Source organism: Pygocentrus nattereri, chromosome 15 (assembly GCF_015220715.1).
Source record: "Pygocentrus nattereri isolate fPygNat1 chromosome 15, fPygNat1.pri, whole genome shotgun sequence".
NCBI lineage: Eukaryota > Metazoa > Chordata > Actinopteri > Characiformes > Serrasalmidae > Pygocentrus > Pygocentrus nattereri.
Genome location: NC_051225.1, coordinates 26900060 through 26922850, shown reverse-complemented (window position 1 = coordinate 26922850; position 22791 = coordinate 26900060). Strand labels below are relative to the sequence as shown.

At 41.0% G+C, this 22791-nt stretch overlaps 2 protein-coding genes and 1 long non-coding RNA gene across 6 annotated transcripts in view; 2 read left to right on the top strand and 1 right to left on the bottom strand.

Moving 5' to 3' along the window:
• Nucleotides 1-1312, bottom strand: part of ankrd13c (ankyrin repeat domain 13C) — a 43327-nt gene extending 42015 nt beyond the window's left edge. Inside the window, exon 1 of the mRNA XM_017712027.2 lies at nucleotides 922-1312. Within this exon, the coding sequence (XP_017567516.1) occupies nucleotides 922-1312 (391 nt within the window). The remainder of the gene's footprint in view (nucleotides 1-921) is intronic.
• Nucleotides 1275-14729, top strand: plaat1 (phospholipase A and acyltransferase 1). Of its 4 annotated transcripts, none has more exons than XM_017712030.2 (5): nucleotides 1275-1657; nucleotides 8396-8451; nucleotides 10691-10820; nucleotides 13144-13412; nucleotides 13857-14729. In XM_017712030.2, exons 2-5 carry the CDS (start codon nucleotides 8419-8421, stop codon nucleotides 13956-13958), a joined length of 534 nt encoding a protein of 177 aa, XP_017567519.1. In that variant the 5' UTR covers nucleotides 1275-1657; nucleotides 8396-8418; the 3' UTR covers nucleotides 13959-14729. The 4 variants fall into 4 exon arrangements, with proteins under 4 accessions (XP_017567519.1, XP_017567518.1, XP_037401213.1 ...); XM_017712029.2 differs by having other exon boundaries at nucleotides 1275-1680; XM_037545316.1 differs by lacking the exon at nucleotides 1275-1657 and adding an exon at nucleotides 6610-7193.
• Nucleotides 14730-18297: 3568 nt separating this feature from the next.
• Nucleotides 18298-19998, top strand: LOC119265289. The gene is made up of 5 exons (XR_005131565.1): nucleotides 18298-18372; nucleotides 18461-18582; nucleotides 19313-19382; nucleotides 19561-19733; nucleotides 19946-19998. It is a non-coding gene; the product is annotated as an uncharacterized LOC119265289 (long non-coding RNA).
• The last annotated feature ends 2793 nt before the right edge of the window (nucleotides 19999-22791 follow it).

The following is a 22791-nucleotide window of genomic DNA, read 5'->3' as shown; positions in this document are numbered from 1 at the left end:
TGGCGAAAATTGGCCAACACCTTAACATAAATTGCACATCTTCCATGTGTGTTTGCCTGAATAAACCAGGCTTTTCTTCAGCTAATATTCATAACAGAAGCGAGTCTGTTCTCTAAATTGCATGTCCTGTGTTGGCCAGGGTTTGAAACAGGCTGGCAAGTGGGTGTTAGGAAACAAATTTATCATCTAAAGAGCTTTCATACTTGGCATCTGATGTTCACTAATTAAAAATAACTAAAATAGACATCAAAATTTAAGCTTGTGTGAAAGAAATCACATTTAGGAAGACAACCCTGTATAAATGACCCCACCAAAACCACACCTTGTGAATATCCACCTGTAAAAACCCTTACTAAGCTTATGGGGTCAGTGTACATAGACAGACACTCTTGGGTTCATTTGCTTGATGTGGAAAGCCATAATTCACATGTGGCTGACCATCTTTGCTGCCATACACTGGCATTTGCTTAAGAGAATCAGCAGAGAAAACGTAAATGGCACATCTCAGAACTATTTTCACTAAAAAGCTCAATAATAAGAGTTTCAGGCAGCCGTCAACCCAAATGTTCTGAACGGACTGCAAAACATGGTGGAATTCCCTTTTGAGCCTGAGTGACCGTATTTCTAAAACCACCGTGAAACAGAGGTGTTCATAGAGAACTGTAGAGAATAGATCATTTTACTGAAGCATGAAAACATTCACATGAAGTTTTTCTGGGTGCTAGAAACACTTTTGCGACCAACCGTGACGAAACCTCTCAGAAACGAAGTTAGAAAAGTTAGCTAGCTAACCTAGCTAGCCAGTTAGCAATGCCTTAACATGCTATCCTCCAAGCCTCGCAGCCACGGAGTTACGGTTGTAAACATCAAGAGCTGAAGGCCAAACGGCGACAGCTAAACAGCTCGTCCCATAAAACTCACCGTGAACGTCTTTCTGTGCGATGTTCTGAGTCCGAATAAGGGACGACAATCTCCGCACGTCTCCTTTAAACACACATTCGTGCACGGGAAAGTCCGCGCCGCTCCGCGCCACCGGGTTTTTGTTTTTGTCGTCGACGGTCAGTGGAGCCGTGGTGGGCGCGTTGTTAGCGTTGATTTGGGACTCCCGCTGCTGGGACGGTGATCTGACCAGCTTGTGGTTGCTGAAGATCCGGTTCGTTCTGCTTTTACCACCGCCGCCGCCACCGACGCCAGTCCGGGCGGACGACGTGAACGTCCCCGTGGCCGCCTCCTCGTCCGGTTCCAGCAGATCCTCCTCGTCCTTGCCCGGTTTGTGGTCCTTACGGAGGGAGCGGATCTTCTCTCCGGTCATTTTGCCGAGCGAAACGAAGGGCGCGGCGGGCCGAAGAGCGCGGAGGGGCGACGCCGCCGGTGGATGGACGCGCAACGGAGCAACAACAACAACGGCGGCGGCTCGCACACCATGAAAACAGCCGAGCTGGGCGCGCGTCAAAAAACACCCCGGCACGGCATCGCTTAACCTCACTGACTGACCTACGATTGCGTTTCCCGACGCGCTGCTCCCGCCGCTGCTGTCATGCTAAAACCCGACAAGGAAGAGCCATCTGCCGTTTTCCGCTCGTGCTCTCGCGAGAACTAGTTGGAGCTGTAGCGCCCCCTGTGCTGTTATTTTGAGTGTGCAACGAGCTGGACGGCCGTAAGGGAGCAATTCATTCGGAAGTGATTATTCTCACTCCTTTCTCTCTACTCCCTTCTCTTACAGCCTTCTCTCTTATCCTTGCTCCCCATGACCTGCTCTCCATTATCCACTCGCGACGCTACATTCTCTACTCTCTACTGCTTCTGCTGCACAATCACTCAGACTTTTACTACTCCTGCTCTCTAATCCTTACTTCATATGCGCTACACCCCACTCCCTATATCCCACTCTCTACTGTCTCTCTACACTCACTACTCTCTACTGTCTCTCTACACTCACTACTGTCTCTCTACACTCACTACTCTACTGTCTCTCTACACTCACTACTGTCTCTCTACACTCACTACTCTCTACTGTCTCTCTACACTCACTACTCTACTGTCTCTCTACACTCACTACTGTCTCTCTACACTCACTACTCTCTACTGTCTCTCTACACTCACTACTCTACTGTCTCTCTACACTCACTACTGTCTCTCTACACTCACTACTGTCTCTACACTCACTACTCTCTACTGTCTCTCTACACTCACTACTGTCTCTCTACACTCACTACTCTACTGTCTCTCTACACTCACTACTGTCTCTCTACACTCACTACTCTCTACTGTCTCTCTACACTCACTACTCTCTACTGTCTCTCTACACTCACTACTCTACTGTCTCTCTACACTCACTACTGTCTCTCTACACTCACTACTGTCTCTACACTCACTACTCTCTACTGTCTCTCTATACTCACTACTGTCTCTCTACACTCACTACTCTCTACTGTCTCTCTACACTCACTACTCTACTGTCTCTCTACACTCACTACTCTACTGTCTCTCTACACTCACTACTCTACTGTCTCTCTACACTCAGTACTCTGCTGTCTCTCTACACTCACTACTCTCTACTGTCTCTCTACACTCAGTACTCTCTACTGTCTCTCTACACTCAGTACTCTCTACTGTCTCTCTACACTCACTACTCTGTACTGTCTCTCTACACTCACTACTCTACTGTCTCTCTACACTCACTACTCTACTGTCTCTCTACACTCACTACTCTCTACTGTCTCTCTACACTCACTACTTTCTACTGTCTCTCTACACTCACTACTCTACTGTCTCTCTACACTCACTACTCTCTACTGTCTCTCTACACTCAGTACTCTCTACTGTCTCTCTACACTCACTACTCTCTACTGTCTCTCTACACTCACTACTCTACTGTCTCTACACTCACTACTCTCTACTGTCTCTCTATACTCACTACTGTCTCTCTACACTCACTACTCTCTACTGTCTCTCTACACTCACTACTCTACTGTCTCTCTACACTCACTACTCTCTACTGTCTCTCTACACTCACTATTCTACTGTCTCTCTACACTCAGTACTCTCTGCTGTCTCTCTACACTCACTACTCTCTACTGTCTCTCTACACTCACTACTCTACTGTCTCTCTACACTCACTATTCTACTGTCTCTCTACACTCACTACTCTCTGCTGTCTCTCTACACTCACTACTCTCTACTGTCTCTCTACACTCACTACTCTCTACTGTCTACTTACTACACCCTACTCCCTACTCACTACATCCCACTGCCATCTACTCCCTACTCACTACACCCTAATCTCTCTACTCCCTACAACCCTCTCCCAACTCTCCACTCCCTATTCTCACTACACTCCACTAACTACTCTCTTCTTACTACACCCCACTCCCTACTCACTACATCCTACTGCCATCTACTCCCTACTCACTAGACCCTAATCTCTCTACACCCTACTCTACATTCCCTATTCTCACTACACTCCACTAACTACTCTCTACTTACTACACCCCACTCCCTACTCACTACATCCCACTGCAATCTACTCCCTACTCACTACACCCTAATCTCTCTACTCCCTACATCCCACTCCCAACTCTCCATTCCCTATTCTCACTATACTCCACTAACTACTCTTTACTTACTACACCCCACTCCCTACTCACTACATCCCACTGCTGTCTACTCCCTACTCACTACACCCTAATCTCTCTACTCCCTACTCTACACTCCCTATTCTCACTACACTCTACTAACTACTCTCTACTTACTACACCCCGCTCCCTACTCACTACGTCCCACTGCTATCTACTCCCTACTCATTACACCCTAATCTCTCTACTCCCTACTCTACATTCCCTATTCTCACTACACTCCCCTAACTACTCTCTACTTACTGCACCCCGCTCCCTACTCACTACATCCCACTGCTGTCTACTCCCTACTCACTACACCCTAATCTCTCTACTCCCTACATCCCACTCCCAACTCTCCACTCCCTATTCTCACTACACTCCACTAACTACTCTCTACTTACTACACCCCACTCCCTACTCACTACATCCCACTGCTATCTACTCCCTACTCACTACACCCTAATCTCTCTACTCCCTACATCCCACTCCCAACTCTCCACTCCCTATTCTCACTACACTCCACTAACTACTCTTTACTTACTACACCCCACTCCCTACTCGCTACATCCCACTGCCATCTACTCCCTACTCACTACACCCTAATCTCTCTACTCCCTACACTACACTCCCTATTCTCACTACCCTCCACTAACTACTCTCTACTTACTACACCCCGCTCCCTACTCACTACATCCCACTGCTATCTACTCCCTACTCACTAGACCCTAATCACTCTACTCCCTACTCTACACTCCCTATTCTCACTACACTCCACTAACTACTCTCTACTTACTACACCCCGCTCCCTACTCGCTACATCCCACTGCTATCTACTCCCTACTCACTACACCCTAATCTCTCTACTCCCTACATCCCACTCCCTATTCTCACTACACCCCACTAACTACTCTCAACACCCTACTCCACACTCTCTAGTCATCACACTCCAATCCCTGCAAAGGCTTTCAAAGATTTTCTGAATTTAAAACTAGAACCAAACAGTGTGGAACTCTGCTGAACTGCTGTTTGTTCAGTTATTTAGAAATGATCAAATGGCATTAGAACTATCAGAAGCCATCAGCTGCTGCCACCTAGTGTGCTCTGTGTGGTATGAATCACTTGGCTTTTTCGGTAATAGTAAATTTCCTTCACATTTCAGGGTGCTTCCTGTTTTATTAAAAATTTGACATCTGAAGCCCAAAATCTGCAAAATGGAGGAAGAATGGCATGGATTAAGTTTGTGGTTGAACAAAAAATTTAAGATAAAAAATTAAGAGTGTTTTGGAGGAAGCCTGTATAAGCCTTCGCCCTCCTAGTGTTGATAGTATCATGTGACTGGGGGAGTCCTAACTAGCGGGGGAACTGGAGATGACTAAATTTGGGGAAAATTGGGTAAAAATGTAAAGAAAACAAAACTTAAGAGTGTGATGATTCAATTCTTGTAGTTCAGTTTGATTTTCAATATTTTATGTGAAAATATGTTAAAATATCTCGACTCGACAGAGCTTTAATAATATAGTACACAGCCTGGCCTGGCTCAGAAAAATACAAATTTCAGTTAAAAACGTCCTTTTGCAAAATAGTGATCTTATAAAACAGGGCAAGTGAACTATAAACAATTCCAAGACCTGAACTCTTACAAAAGTTGTATAATGTCTCCATTTTCAACTCACCAAAACTTAAATATGTCTCAAAAGCGTAGTTAAAATATGTGTAAAATATTTGATGAATCCGATACTAAGCATTAACTATAACTAAGTCATCATCTTACTTATTTCATGTTTTGTGGATTCCATAAAAGACGGCAAATGACAAGCGGTGTGTCGGGCATACAGTCATAAAGTTGAAAACACTGATCTGAAACGGAATCTTTCTGATTTGTTTGACACTGTATTGAAATTATTACACCCTTAACAAATTGTCCAAAGCAGGGCTGCCAAAGTGGGTGTAAAGCTAACAAATTGCTAAATAGCTGTTTTCCCTGTTTTGGCCTTGTACACACATTCCTCCAACACAAAATTTCTGGGCACCCCTGATCCAAAGGGTCACTCCTGACATTCACTTTTGAACTTACTGTTGACATTCTGGCCATGTCTTATGCTACAGCCTAGTCCAGGGGTCTCAATCTCAACCACCAAAAGTGCCAAATTAAAAAAACATTAACTAATCCGTGGGCCAGAGCACAGCTATGTTTTTGTTTCATTTTTAAATAACATTTTGCAGTATGCCGAACTGACCATTGTTTATTCAAGATACATAAAAACGTCAACAGTAAAATGTGGGCACTTATAGCAGACCTTGAAATATTACAAGAATACTTAAAGTTTTCAAAATTTAAATGTCCCCACGAGAGGGACTTTTAAACTAATCTATTTGCTTAAACTAGACCCCTGGCATCCTTTCTGCAAGTTCATTTAGACTTGATCTCAATTTCTGAGCTGCTGAGCTGATGTGTTTATAGTGGCTGAACTGCAGTTAGGTGTTTGGTGATACGACTGGTGTGAAAGTGTGTGGAATTATGTAGAATTGAGGTGTAACCGCTGCCTCAAAGATTGTTGTTGGGGTAGTAGAGTTAGAGAGCACATTTCGCTGCAGTGCATGCTGGGGACTAATGCAGTTCACTGTGAAATGAGCTAATATTAATAGAAAAAAAGTATAAAAAAAAATACATTTGTAGGCCAAATAGGATTGTGTGGCGGGCCTGATCTGGTCCGTGTGCCTTGTGTTTCACACATGGGGTCTAGTCTATCTCTCTCTAATTTATAAAATTATAAAATTCCAACAACTATATACATTCTGACAGGCAGAAAAGTGGGTAGAGACGTGGCCGTGGAGGGTTAATTTTGCTAGATAGTACAAGTACAGCAACACAGCACCATAACACAGGCAGTGGAGTTTAATCATTGTGGACAAATTAATTCATTGAAATATTCTTCATGTTCTGGATGATGTATGTTCATATTTTCAGGTGACGCAATGTTTTTTTTTCTTTTTTTTTCTTTTTCAGTCACACATGAAGTTTGCATTTACGTTATGTTTACGTCACGTCTTTTTCTGTGAGTTTATTGGCTGGTTGCAAAGCAGAAATCCGATTACGGCCTGACTCGTGTAGACCCGAGTTTCCCCATTATCTGATTACCCAAGTGCATGTAAAAGTGTTGATCAGATTGCGGACGAAATCTGCTTTTCTGCCGTTATCAGATTATTAAATGTGATGCACTCATTGAGTGAAATCATTTTCATTTTGACACTTTCAATAGGGGTCCAAAACAACAGACTTTTTTGACTAGACTATAGGCAGCATCATCCAGTTGATGTCCCTCCCACAGTGGGAGGGCAACGGGGTGTTTTCAACACAATGAAAGCATTGACCTATGAATGACACACTGTGCCTACCACCAGAGCAGGTTCAGACCGTGGTCAGTTCACCCAGAAGAGTAGTGACACTGCTGGAGCCTCTACAGTTCTCTCCACACGCTGAAGAGTGGAAATAAGCTGCTGGACTTTTATCAGTTCTGACAACGAGTCGTCTCACTAATTGGAGGAAGAATATTCTGCTTGTTTCTTCTGAACACGGTGTGACTCTAATGGAGGGTTAATACAGTTTTAGTGGGGAATGATCTCTGGTATTAAGTGAGTACTGCCCTTTCTATAGATGCTCTGGTGTTGCCTTGTGTGTAGTCGACTGTTACAACTAACTAACTGACTATAGTGAGCCACACTTAGTAGATCTATGTTTCAATAATTCAGTTTGAGCCTTATACAATGACAGACACCTAAGAGCTAAAAAAAAATCTGATCACCCCCAGGGGGTTAGCGGACCACTGAGCCACGCATTCAGTGGCAAAATCAGTCAGATCAACTTACATTGTGTGGATTTGTACGGCAGGTTGAATATGAACTGAAAAGCCAAGGACCCACCATGTAAACAGTGCAATAAAGTCAATGATTTATACTTTACTGATAAATTTGTTATCACGGCCATAATATTCAACACAAAAAGGATAAAAATACGGCTTCATACTGTTATTTTGGTTGTTTATAATTGTTTAGGTTGTTTATAATTGCTTGGAATTGCTTTAAAATGTCCTTAAACTTTATAAACATTTCATGTTACATGTCTTCCACATGTTTCTCCTTTATTTTCATGCTATTGTGTCTGTGTTGTGTGAGCCTATGTATTGTATTGGGAGTGTATGTTTGTGCAGGTATGTGTGTGTATGTGTGTGCGTGTGTGCGCGTGCGTGCGTGTGTGTGTATAAGTGTGTGTGACTGTGACATCATTACTCCTCATTGTTCTCAATACTCCAGCACTCTCTGGCCATTTTTTTACACAGGAAGTCACTTCACCTGCACCAACAAGTGTACATATGAATGTTGTAAGACATTTATTAACTGATAGCTATAAAAAAAAATATATGTATTATTCAAGTTCTTTCTCCAATATCAAACATATCGCTGTTGTCGGAACAAAACCCCTGTTATCTGCAAAATGGTAACTTTACAGGAGAAGGAGAAGACTTTACTTTTAATGCAAGTCAATGGAACCAGACTTTTTTTCCAAGTCATTTTGGGTCGTTTATTTTAGTCCACTCTTCATGAAATTTACACACAGTGTAAAGGGTAAGAGATACTTTCAAATTGTGTCAAAAATGGAAAAACATCAAAAATTATGTTTATGATTGTTGACTGAACATATGATTGTTATGACAACAGCGATATATACAGTTTGGTTAGAAAACATCATGCAAAATAATCATAACTTGTTTTTCTCATAGAATGAGTGCGAATATGCTGTGGGATGATGGATAAACAACCAAGGACAACCTATAACGTAAGTACAGAACCTTTAAACTAATTAACAAATTAATATGAATTAAATGAATGTACTACAAACCTCACTATAGGTCAAGTGCAGTGAATTTCAGGGAGCGTCATATATCACAGATGCTGAACTAAATATCTGGCATCGTAAAGCCAATATATGCAAAGTGGCGCTAGAGCTGTAGTGGATGAATTTACTGAATGAACAAACACAAAAGATTAGGAGTGTAATGATGCACCTGGTTTCAGGTTCAGTACGATTTTTCGATTCTAAGATGTCTTAATTCTATAGAGCTTTAATTATATACTACACATACTGAGCTTTGGCTCAGAAAAAAAACACGTTTTATAAACTCACGTAAAACGTCATCATAGCATTTCCAATGCGGAAATATGAACATTAACATGACACAAAAGCACCAATTAATAAATGTAAACAATTATAAATGGGAGAAATTATACTATTCCATCCAAGAACTCCTTACAGAGAGTGCTGTGCAGTTTTTGCCTGTATTTTGTAATATTCATTTTTACGCTGCTTGTTTTGTCTACACACGTACACTGTTTATTGTTAATGCCATGACCCCTACCCACTTTTCTTTGTTGAAAAAAGCAATAAAAAGTTGCAAAATGTGCAAAATCAATATAAAAATAATAAAAACGGAAAGCACTGATTAGTCAATTCTAATCAACTTATTTTCATTTGTCCAAAATGTATTAATGTATGATAATATATCCATTTTTACGTATGATGTCTTGTGTACAAAAGTATGATGTTTTATCTTTTGCCTTATGAACTTGATTGTTGTTTTTGTTTGTTTTTGTTGTAAATAAACACTTATTATAAATTTAGCATGTTTTCAGGAGACGGTCCAGATTGCAGGCAGGCCACACTCTCTAATTACACAACCACATTGTTGTAATCTGTGCAGACGTCCATGAAAAAGACATCCAGTCAAAATATGTATATGTCTTTCAGCACTAGTGCTTTCACAGATGTGCATGCAACTCATGCCATGGTGATACCGCTATACCAGGACAGACCCTGGCTTTCTAACTTTAGGTTGGTAACAATCAAGAGGGTCATTTTATTCTTTGGTCCAGAGAACACAACATCAAATATTTCCATAAGCAATATGGAATCAGATCACAGTACAGTTGTGTGATGCTGTGCATCAGTGTATTTCAAATGAGTTCGGGCCAGAGAAGTCAGCAGTGTTTCTACGGTTTATAGTCCAATCTTAAATTTCATTTGGAGATGCTGCAGTGAACGATGTTTATTGACAATGATTTGTTAAAGTATTCCTGAGCCCTTGAAGAGATATTCATCATAAAACCATGCTGAATTTCAATGCAGTGCCGTGTGAGAAACTCAAGATTACAGGCGTTCATCTTTGTTGTATTTTCCTTCATGCATAGAGGTTTCTCTAGATTCCCTGAACCTTTTGGTGATATTATGCACTGTATAAAGGGTGAAATACCTAAATTTCTCACAATGGCTTGTTGAGGAATATTGTTCTGAAACCGTTGGATTATTTGCTGATGCATTATTTGGCAAAGTGGTGAGCATCAACCCAAGGTCTAGGCCTTTCCTGGATGGTCCCTTTAGACCCCAACATGATTGCATCACTCATGGTTTTTGAACACTGATTTCTTAAATTTCTCCTGTGCCAACTTTTTTTGTAATGTGCTACAAATATTCATTTAAATGCAGGTTAACGTGTTCAAGATGTACAAATTGCTGCATTCTTTTATTATTTCCATTTCACAGTCTGTCAGACTGGTATACGTTTTGGTATTTGTGGTTTATTAATAAAAAGAAAATGCATGTATTACACAAAAATATACTGTAATTTTGAAAAGCATTTTTTAAATTATTTGTGTTATTTTATGAAAACACAAAGGAAATCTTTCATGATTTATTGTGTGACTGATTCTCAAGAGAAAAAGACTTTGACTTTGTGTTGCATTTTCGTGTGTTAAACTTTACACTAGAACCTTTTGAATGTATGTCTTGCAAAATAACCTTGACCTATAATTTAAAAATGTTGTTGTTGTGCAGTTTCTGTGCTCACTGACCATAAAGGTTCAATGTTCAATATTTGTGTTTATTACTAATGCGATTCACAAACATTGTCTATGACAGACCTTCTCTTAATGCTGTATTCATCAGTGCACTGAGGGTTAAATCAGCGTACTCTTTGCGATTATCCTCAGGTTTCATAAACAGCATATTTTTCTCGTTTCAGATGGCCACTAGTGAACCTGACCCTTATAACGAACCTCAACCTGGTGACCTCATCGAGATCTTTAGACCAGCTTATCAGCACTGGGCTCTGTATCTGGGGGATGGCTACATCATCAACCTTACACCAGTTGGTCAGTGCTTCAGGCCTGTTCACATATACGCTGGTTCAAGTTATTAGCTGTTTCCGCTATGGAACTCTAATCATTGGGTATTTTGTCGGAACACCTACCATACAGGTGCAAAGGTTAACAATTGCTGACCGGAGTTCATCTGCTGCTGTACTTTTTATCAGTCCCCTTTACTCTTGTCTATCAATAGAAAAGAACCACTTTAGGACCAATGCTGTCCAAAAATTCCCAGCACAGCAGTGATACTAACATAGAAGTGTGTGTTGCGCTGGTATTGCTTGACCTTTTAAGCACTGTGTATACTCATTGTCCACTCTTTTAACTTGTTGGTCCACCTTGTAGATGTAAAGTTATTGCCTCATTTCAATGTTTTTGTTAACCCCTCTAAAATCCTAGGCTTATTACATACTAAGGCTCATTAATTCAGAAACTACAGTGCAAACTAGCAGAGCTATTCTGAGGTTATAGAAGTGTGTAATAAAACTTTGGATTTAAGAGGTTAACATGCCCTTGCCATCTTCGATGCATCACACAAGTGCATCTCAGACGCGGCCTCCCACAAAAGAAGGGGAAGCTCATAAGCTAGCCATGTAAACTTTGTATAGCAAAACTTTTTTTGAGGACTTTGAACATAACATATACACCGATCAGGCATAACATTATGACCACCTCCTTGTTTCTGTGCTCGTTGTCCATTTTATCAGCTCCACTTACTATATACAGTGGTGTGAAAAAGTGTTTGCCCCCTTCCTGATCTCTTATTCTTTTGCATGTTTGTCACACTTAAATGTTTCAGATCACCTAACAAATTTAAATATTAGTCAAAGGTAACACAAGTAAACACAAAATGCAGTTTATTAATGAAGGTCTTTGTTATTAAGGGAAAAAGAAATCCAAACCTACAGGGCCCTGTGTGAAAAAGTGTTTGCCCCCTAAACCTAACAACTGGTTGGGCCACCCTTAGCAGCAACAGGCGTTTGCTATAACTGGTAAATAAAATAGTCTTTTACAGCTCTGTGGAGGAATTCGGCCCAATCATCGTTGCAGAACTGTTGTAATTCAGCCACATTGGAGGGCACGAACCGCCTTTTTAAGGTCATGCCACAGCATCTCAATCGGATTCAGGACTTTGACTAGGCCGCTCCAAAGTCTTAATTTTGTTTTTCTTAAGCCATTCAGTGGACTTGCTGGTGTGTTTTGGATCGTTATCCTGCTGCTTTTGAGGATCTTTTGGTCTACTTCTCTTATATAAGTCCTATATAAGTGATTTCTTGATTGAGAACAGGTGTGGCAGTAATCAGGCCTGGGTGTGGCTAGGGAAATTGAACTCAGCATTCCAAAGATGTGATAAACCACAGTTTTAAATTGTTTTGGGGGTTGGGGGGCAATTACTTTTTCACATAGGGCCCTATGGGTTTGGATTTCTTTTTCCCTTAATAACAAAGACCATCATTTATAAACTGCATTTTGTGTTTACTTGTGTTATCTTTGGCTAATATTTACATTTGTTTGGTGATCTGGAACATTTAAGTGTGACAGACATGCAAAAGAATAAGAGATCAGGAAGGGGGCAAACACTTTTTCATACCACAGTAGGTGCACTTTGTAGTTCTACAATTACTGATTATAGTCCACCTGTTTCTCTGCATACTTTGTTAAACCCCTTTTACCCTGTTCTTCAGTGGCCAGGACCCCCATGGGCCCTCACAGAACACATACTGTTTGGTTGGTGGATCATTCTCAGCACTGCAGTGGTGGTGGTGTGGTGGTGTGTGTTGTGCTGGTATGGGTGGATCAGACACAGCAGTGCTGCTGCGCTGGTCTGAGTGGTACAAAGTGCACCTATATAGTAAGTGGAGCTGATAAAATGGACAATGAGCGCAGAAACAAGGTCATAAGGTCATAATGTAATGCCTGATCTGTGTATACAGTATGTGCATAAGGTGTATCCGGTGATAAACTGGCGACCTTTCCTGGGTGTATCCACCCAATGATAGCTGGGATAGGCTTCAGCTCCCCCCATGACCCAGAAGTATAAGTGGTTTAGAAAATGTGTGTGTGATAATTCAGAAAACGAACTGTAATAGTGTATTAAAATGTGCACAAGCATGTTCTCTCTGAGTATGTATTAACTTTTTTTCACTTAGAAAATGTCAGAACATATTTCATCATATGCAAACTTTTACAGAAGACTGTAAATGTGTTTATAATAAAAAACGGCACAGGGTTTATCAGGATGCCTAATAAAGCGCCAACTTAATGTATTCACTCACTTATCCAACACGTATATCATGCAACATTCAGATTCATTTGTGTCTTCCCTCAGATGAGAGTCAGGCTGCTGCTATGTCCAGTGTGAAGTCAGTGTTCAGCAGAAAGGCGGTGGTCCGGATGCAGCTCCTGAAGGACGTGGTGGGGGGAGATACGTTTCGTGTCAACAATAAATATGACGACAATCACACCCCTTTGCCTGTCTCTGAGATCATTCAACGAGCTCAACTCCTGATTGGTCAGGAGGTGTCGTATGACCTGTTGGGCAGTAACTGCGAGCACTTCGTCACCCTATTGAGATATGGGGAGGGCGTATCCGAGCAGGTCTGTCCATTTTAGCATCGATGTCTTTGATTTCATGTAGACAAGCAATGGTCTTCTATGGAAGCCCTAAAGGGCCATGGAGCTGCATGTTATTTTTCATTTTCATTTGTTTTCTCAAGATCTTGTGATACTGTCTCAAGAGCCTGAGTTACTTCTATCAGTACTGCAACATAATGGACATTGTTATATTGAGATAACACTGATTGAGTTGTGATAATGGCATAAATATCCTGGGATCTAAAGAAAGCAAATGCTTTGTACTGTGATAATTACATAAATAATTCAAGATCACAGGAAAAATGAAAATAATTTATTATTATGGAGAAACAGAGAGAGTCAAGGTCTTTCAGTCTTCTTTAGTTTTCACCTTATTACACAAGTGAACATGAGCGTATTCAAAAAGCAATTCTGTTTTTGACCACGTCTCATCTTTTGTCTTCTCAGGCAAGCCGTGCTATTGGGGCAATAAGTTTGGTGACTGCAGCAGCAAGTGCCTTCTCTGTGCTTGGACTAATCAACACCCGCTCCAGGAACAGGCCTTTCTGACCTCGATTAACCTTCAGAGTTTACACATCTTACAGCATTAAAAGATGTATGCAGGCCAGTACACAGGGCTTTACTCTTGTTTGTTGTGAGAGGTGAATGACTACATTTGTGCTGCCTGTTAGCTTCTACTAATGATTTCAGGCTTATACAATGAATGCAGGTTGGTAAAACTAAGCCATTAGCCAAAGGTTCAAAAATGTAAAATGGATTGTTTGCTATGGCACTGTATTAGGCACATGCTCTTCACTTCAGATGTAAACAAATGGGTTATGTAGTAATATTAAACATATCTATTTTATTGCTTTCTTGAAACAATTTAACACTCATCATTTAAGCAAAAATGTGTGGGTTTTGAAAAGTGCAATTAGCTAGTGGAAATGCTGAGATGACAACACTACATTTTTAAAAACGTGATCAAAACAGAGGAGTGACATAAATGTAATTATGAATCTGCACATACATAAGTATATTTACCTTTACTTATTTATATTGCATATTTATGCTACTTTGGAGAACAAAATCGCTTTCCTCCCCTACGATTGATGACTACAATTCCCAGCAAGCTTTGCGTCGAAGTCCCTTGTTCATCCTCGGGAAACCCCGTACTCGCCTGGACCGCTTATGGGTTTTACTGCACAATCCTTCCGCCACATGAAGTAGTCCGCAAATACATGTGTGGTATTTTACAGCACTCTCGCTCTCGCTTTAAGGTTTCTCCTGTGGTCGTGTTCAAACCCTGTTGAATATTTACAATAAAGTGTGACAAACCTTCTCTGTGGTCTGGGGAGTTTTTCTTTTGTTTATGCTCACGTCCTGGCCGAGTGAGCCGCAACACGCACGCGGTGCTCCAACGCCTCTTGAAGCAGGGAGCGCTGAAGTTTCGGTCGGGTCGTGCCCAGCGGTTCTGCAGATTATGACAGGTATAAAATAGTTTATGCTGGGCAAAGAAAATGACACAAATATTGATATTTAAGTTCGCTTTAATCCTGAAACGAGAGCTGAGTCATTTGCCGTGAATGGCATTCAGTTATCTAACGTGCCCTGTAATGAGGACAGTTACCAGCTAATCAGACGACTTAACGGCCAGTTAAGGACCAGGCCAGTTAACGGCTAACGCGAGACGTGTGGTTTGCAAGGAGTTTATTCAGTTTGCCAGCAAGAAATACCTGCGTTATTACACGACACATGTTGTCATAGAGCTGTATGCTCTGGTATATAAGGACCAGTTGCATCTGAATGTATAGTTGTAGTTTTTAGTGCACTTTCTTGCGATGTCTGTGGACCTAGTCTTGTATTTTCAGCACTGCCAGCATGATGGAAGGCTCCCTAACCATTTTTCATTAAAGCCATAGCTGGGTCCCTATGGGAAGCAAATCCTGCCGAAAAGGAAATGAAAATGAGAATAATAAAATGTAAATGCAAACCTCTTTTTGCCATTTCTTTTTCCAAACATCTGCGCAAATATCCTGCCAAAATTTAAAATGAAATGCCTTTATTTGTGACAAAAATAAAAAATTGAAAACGCCATTTGTCATTTCATTTTAGTCGTTATTCTGGTTTTTCACAGCCAAAAAGCTGGCAGACAAAAGAAAACACAAACTTCACTTTGGCTTTTCTTCATGAAACGCAAAATACGTGTCAAAACTAAAATCAAAGCAGTTTACTTTCTTATTTCTTTTTCATAGCGATCGGCTGCAAATCTGCCAAAATGAAAATGAAAATGCAAAATGAATAAATCAACAGCAAAGTGACAGTTCGTGATTCCGTTTAACTGTCAGAATGAAAAGGAAAATGAAAATGAACATCAGCGCCACCTGCTGGAGGTTCACTTTTCATTTTCCACTTTTCTTTTTCTATCTGACCAACATGCAAATATATGTTAATTAGCACTAGGCGGCGCTACGGGGTACATTTTTTCAAAACACGTCATGTCTCAGATCTGGTGACCAAACGGCCTGAGAAAAGGTATCATACCAAACGGCCTCAGAAAAACTGAAAATGTTACACTGGCATTTATATCGAGATACACAATAGTTTTCTAAGTCATACAAACCAGTCTGTGCTCGACCAGGCTTGTGTTTGGTCTGATAACTTTTCTCTGCGGCCGTTTGGTCTGACACCTTTTCTCTGAGGCTGTTCGGTCCGATTCCTTTTCTCAGAGACGTTCGGTCTGATTCCTTTTCTCTGAGGCCGTTTGGTCTGATACCTTTTCTCTGAGGCTGTTCGGTCTGATTCCTTTTCTCTGAGGGCGTTTGGTCTGATAGCTTTTCTCTGAGGCTGTTTGGTCTGATAACTTTTCTCTGAGGCTGTTTGGTCTGATGACTTTTCTCTGAGGCCGTTTGGTCTGATAACTTTTCTCTGAGGCTGTTTGGTCTGATAACTTTTCTCTGAGACGTTCGGTCTGATTCCTTTTCTCTGAGGCCGTTTGGTCTGATAACTTTTCTCTGAGGCTGTTTGGTCTGATAACTTTTCTCTGAGGCTGTTTGGTCTGATACCTTTTCTCTGAGGCCGTTTGGTCTGATAACTTTTCTCTGAGGCTGTTTGGTCTGATAACTTTTCTCTGAGGCCGTTTGGTCTGATAACTTTTCTCTGAGGCCGTTTGGTCTGATACCTTTTCTCTGAGGCCATTTGATCTGATACCTTTTCTCTGAGACGTTCGTTCTGATTCCTTTTCTCTGAGGTCGTTTGGTCTGACACCTTTTCTCTGAGATGTTCGGTCTGATTCCTTTTCTCTGAGATGTTCGGTCTGATTCCTTTTCTCTGAGGCCGTTTGGTCTGATAACTTTTCTCTGAGGCTGTTTGGTCTGATACCTTTTCTCTGAGGTCGTTTGGTCTGATACCTTTTCTCTGAGGCCGTTTGGTCTGACACCTTTTCTCTGAGACGTTCGTTCTGATTCCTTTTCTCTGAGGCCGTTTGGTCTGATAACTTTTCTCTGAGGTCGTTTGGTCTGATAACTTTTCTCTGAGGCCGTTTGGTCTGATAACTTTTCTCTGAGGCTGTTTGATCTGATACCTTTTCTCTGAGGCTGTTTGGTCTGATAACTTTTCTCAGGCCGTTTGGTCTGATAACTTTTCTCTGAGGCTGTTTGATCTGATACCTTTTCTCAGGCCGTTTGGTCTCATAACTTTTCTCTGAGGCCGCTTTTCTCAGAGGCCGTTTGATCTGATACCTTTTCTCTGAGGCCGTTTGGTCTGATACCTTTTCTTAGGCCGTTTGGTCTGATACCTTTTCTTAGGCTGTTTGGTCTGATACCTTTTCTTAGGCCGTTTGGTCTGATAACTTTTCTTAGGCCGTTTGGTCTGATAACTTTTCTTAGGCCGTTTGGTCTGATAACTTTGCTGTTGATTTATTAATTTTGGATTTTCATTTTATTGTTCTCATTTTCATTTCCTTTTTGAGAGGATTTGCCTCCGATAGCTCCCTGTTACTTGTTTGCAAAGGTGTAAAGAATACTGAAAATCCCTAATTACTGAAGTACAAGTATGCTATGGAGGCACAGCAGGGCAGTTAAAGAGCCACTTATTGCCAACTCCTGAGCCAGAGAGCAAGGCTATATGTTCAGAACATACCTGACAGTAATACATTCATTAATAAAGTACAATCCCTGACACCAATTATGGAACCACCACATTTAGAGGATGTTCATCCAGCTTTTTGACTTCTTTGCTAAATAGCTGAACATTCTGGCACTAAAGAAATGAAAAAAATAAAAAATCAACACTGCATGTTGAGGACAAAATATGGAATTACCTTGTATGTTGCATTTCTAAAACAAATACTGGCGAAAGTCTACAAATGTAATTGAGTGTGCAGTTAAAAGGGAGAGCTCAGACCTTAACAAGCTGTTGCACCTGGCAAATTCAAAGAAAACCCAGCAGTCCAGCAGGAGATTTGTCAGTAGAAACAATGGGAAAGATTATTAAACTACTTCAAGAAGGAAATCCAACGTGGAGTGTGGCAAGATGTCGGTTGTTCCCGGTCAGCTGTGTGTAAAATTGGATGCAGGCGTAAACAAAATGGGAAGGTTGAAAAAGGAAAAACAGTCAGCTAGACCAAAGAAGACTTCATAGCGTCAGGATAGAAAACTCAAAGCAGTATGTCTTGAAAATAGAAAAGTTTTTTACCTTTTTTTTTTATTTCATACAAAGTAAAAATGTTGCTAAAAATGGGTGATTGTCCCCCAAGTGTGGTGATTCCTTAATTTATGCCAGGAATTCTATTTATAGTATAGTTATATGGTTTGCTGTTTGTGACTCTGCTTTGGCTGCTGCGCCCTGTTGCCATTTGTTATCATGTCTTAACGAAGGACAATGTCAAAGTAACTGTATGCTGATATTTAGTTGATACTGACCTCAGCTCTAAAGACAGAGACCATGGGGCCCTGAAGGAATGGAGCCTGATGGTATCGTTGAGGTAAGTCAATAAGTCAGCAATGTGATGTAGTGTTGCGTGGACTTTAACCCAACACTGAATTGAATTGGACATTTTGTCCTCTCTGCAGAGCAACTGGAACGAGATTAAAGACCATTTTGATGATATGAATGCTCCTTCGAGGCAACTATGCTTATGGTTTTGAAAAACCATCAGCCATTCAGCAGAGGGCAGTCATTCCTTGCATTAAAGGTAAGGACTGACTGTCATACTATTTTTGCCAGGTTTTCAAAGTTTTTACTTTAGTTTCAGTACATTTGCTGTAGTTGTTTCGTGGATCACACTTATACACAGTCGAATCACGTTATTATGACCACCAGCTAACTTCCAGAGTGACCTCTGTGCGCAGCAAGATGGGCTGGGAGTGACTCAATAAGGTTCTGGTAGGTTATGACAGGTATCTGGGGCCATGCTGACTGCAATGCATCCCACAGCTGCTTGAGGGTGCGTGGGAGAGGATCCATAGAGTAAACAAGACATCCGAGGTGGTACCACAGATGCTCAATTGGGTTCTAGTCTAGTGGGTTAGGGGGCCAAGGTAGTACTTGGAAGTCTTGGTCATGCTCTTCCAACCAGTGTTGGACATTTCTAGCCATTTGACGTCGAATTGTCTTGTTGGAAGATCCCATGCGCCCAAGACAATCAGGATGTATGGGTGTACATGATGTGTAAGGACAGATTCGTACCCAAGTTGGTTGAGAGTGCCTTCCACATGGATAAGTGGGCCCAGAGTTTCCAGGAAAACATTCCATTACACTGCCACCACCAGCTTGTGGACATTAAGTGGTCATCATAATGTCACTTGACTGTGTATAAACACTTATTAAATAATAGTTGATTTCTACTTTGAAAAAGTTATGATGTTATTGATCAAGCCCAGTCAGGCACTGGAAAGACTACATTTGCCATTTCCATCCTGCAGCAGTTGGATGTAGAGCAGAAAGAAGCCCAGGCTCTGGTGCCGGGTCCTACAAGAGAGCTAGCCCAAACAGGTACACCGTCTCTGAGACCCTGCAGTAAGATAGTGAAACTCAACATTTCTCCATATTATAGTTTCTGCACCAGAAATGGTGTTATAAATGTCTTTTACCTGTTTTTGAAACAATATTCACATGTAACCTGCCATGTAAATACATGTTCACACTGACATGTATTTGTGTTTTTAACCAGATTTAACCAAAAAGTTATCCTGGCACTTGGCGACTACATAAGAGCCTCCTGCCATGCTTGCATCTAAGGCACAAATGTTCTAAATGAGATGCAGAAACTCCAAGCTGAGGCTTACCACATAGTGGTTGGGACCCCAGGATGTGTTTTTGACTTGTTAATCAGGAGGTTTCTGTGTAAGTACTACCTTAATAAGTATTATTGTTTTACTTTTTTACGATACAAGGTACAAATTCCAGAAGCAGTGTAGCATTAAGATTAGTTACCTTAGGGTGATCTTGGTGCCCTGATGACTTTGGAAAATCAGCACCAGGCTAGCATAGCAGCTCTCTTATAGCCATGTAGGTGCATAGTCAGAAAACCTTAAGTTTCTTCTCATTTTGCACAGCTCTTAAGTGGATGAGAGTGACGTGAATGACAGTGGGAGACAAGAAGCGAGTCCCAAGCTCTGCAGTGAGGCCACTCCACTCCACCTCACGTTTGATCCAGTTGAATGAGCTGCGGTCGCATGAGGCGGTGATGAGGAGGTGGAGCAACGAGCTCTCGTTCATCGGCAGAGCTTGGGCTTTGCGCTCCATCACCCACCGATTCATGGCTCTCCTCCTACTGTCCTCACCTTTGTTCATCAATGCTCAGTGTTCGAGCCCTGCCTTCCAGCAGGTTCTCGCAGCCACCATTGGCCACCTAGAGCAGACGCCCCAGTTACCTAGAGCTGTATGTAACTATATCTTGGTGAAGCTGGGTTGTCCCACCTTGTATCAATCATAGTAAAATGTAAAAAATGCTGGTGCAGACCTAATTGTATTGCATCGCTATTAACTGAGAGTTGACTATGGCTGTTCTCACTATCCTTCGCCTCTGCCAATCTGAGATTTTTCTTGGCCTGCCACTTCGGGCCTTAACTAGAACTGTGCCTGTGGTCGTCCATTTCCTCACTATGTTCCTCACAGTGGAAACTGACAGCTGAAATCTCTGAGATTGCTTTTTGTATCCTTCCCCTAAACCATGATGTTGAACAATCTTTGTTTTCAGGTCATTTGGGAGTTGTTTTGAGGCTCCCACGTTGCCACTCTTCAGAGAAGATGCAAAGAGGAGAAACACTTGCAATTGGCCACCTTAACCCTTTCTCATAATTGGATTCACCTGTGTATGTAGGTCAAAGGTCACTGAGATTACAAAACAAATTTTATGTTCCAGTAATTAGTGCTAAAGATATTCAAATCAATAAAACGACAAGGGTGCCCAAACTTATGCACCTGTCTAATTTAGTTTAAATAATTATTGCACACTTTCTGTAAATCCTATAAACTAACTTTCACTTCTCAAATATCACTGTGTTCATCTGCTATATGATATATTTAACTGAAATTGCTGATCCGAACAACCAATGATTTATAAAGGCAAATCATGAAAATTATTAGGGGTGCCCAAACTTTTGCATACCACTGTATAAAGTAGATCTAACAAATGGACATGACGTGTAATTTGAGATGGGTAAAGGTAAATTAGTAGTAACTGGAGCTAACAGTGAGGGATTAATACAGGAATTTGCTTCTGAGATACACCAGTCTAACTGAGGGCACTGATACCATAGAACTATCTTTTGTGCATTGGCTGCCCAGTAATAGTGTAAAAAATTAGGTAAAGCAAGGCCTCCTATACTTCTTTGTTGCTGAAGAAGAATCCTATGTATTCTAGGGGTCTTACCTTCCCAGACAAGTGATAATAACTGTTCATCTAGGGAATAGAAAAAGGCTTTTGTTAAAAAAACAGGAAGACTTTGAAATAAATATATAAACCTTGGAAAAGTCATCATTTTAATACAGTTTATTCAGCCTACTAAAGATAGACGCAAAGCATCCCATTTCTGAAGATCTTGTTTGAGTTTATCCAGAAGAGGTGTAAAGTTTTTGGAGTGAAGTTCTTTAAATGAGCGAGTGATATATATACTCCCAGGTGTTTGAATCCTGTTAATGATGTACAAAGCAGTAAGACAGAGTATGGGTTAAACATGTTTGTTCAGTTTAAAGGGAAACATATACTCCTCGAATAATTTACTTTATAACCAGAGAAACTACCAAACTGGTCTAACATTTTAATAATTTGGGGTATACGAAATGATGGGTCTGATATGTATAATATTAAATTGTCTGCATACAGAGATACCTTGTATTCTATTTCCCTTCTGTATATGCCTTGAAAGTTAGCTGTTGTCTTGAGAGAGATTGATAAGTGTTCAATAACTAGTGCAAACAAACTCGGGCTCAAGGGACACCCTTGCCTAGTAGCTCTAGAAAGGGGGAAATAATCAGAATTGAATCCATTGGTAGTTACACAGACTGTAGGGGAGGTATATAACAACTGTATCCAGGAAATGAATTTTGGACCAAATCCAAAGCATTTTAATACAGCAAACGTATGCCCACTCCACTCTATCGAATGCTTTGTCAGCATCGAGCAAAATGATAGCCTCCGGTAATTCAGAATGTGGGGTGCTATATACAACACTGAGCAGTTTACGTATATTCACAAATGAAGAACGTCCTTGCATAAATCCAGTCTGATCAGGAGAAATTAAACTAAGTATAACCTTTCCCAATTTAACAGAAATAAGTTTAGCCAAGATCTTGACGTCTACATTCAGTGATGAAATGGGTCTATATGAGCTACATTCCACTGGATCTTTACCTGGTTTTAAACGGAGTGGAATGGAGGCTTCGGTTAAAGTCTTGGGTAAACAGCCAGATTTTAAGGCATAATTCTACATTTGAAGAAGAAGTGGGGCTAACTTGTAAGCAAATTTTTTATAGAACCCAATTGGATAGCCGTCAGGCCCCGGGGTCTTGCTGCTTTGCATTTCAGCAATCGAACCCAAGATCTCTTCAGTTTGTATTGGCTCCTCTAGTTGAGCTCGAATCGTTTAATCTAATTCAGGGATCTTCCAAGAAGGTGAGATTTATCTGATTTCAAAACGATTTATTTAACTTGTAAATCATTACAGAACAATGCAGTAAATTGCAAATGGTTTAAGTGAGCATAACGTTTATTATGTAATTTTACAAGTGCACTACTGTTGAGGAGGAGCCTATGAATGTGGCTGATCTGATTTAAATCCTTGGATGGTTGCGTTTGATGTGGTGCTCACTGTTGCACTATAAACAGCGGCATTGTCCTTATTTTATTGAAAACGCTATTTGAGTCTTTTGGTCTCAATGCTGAAGGACATTTATAAAG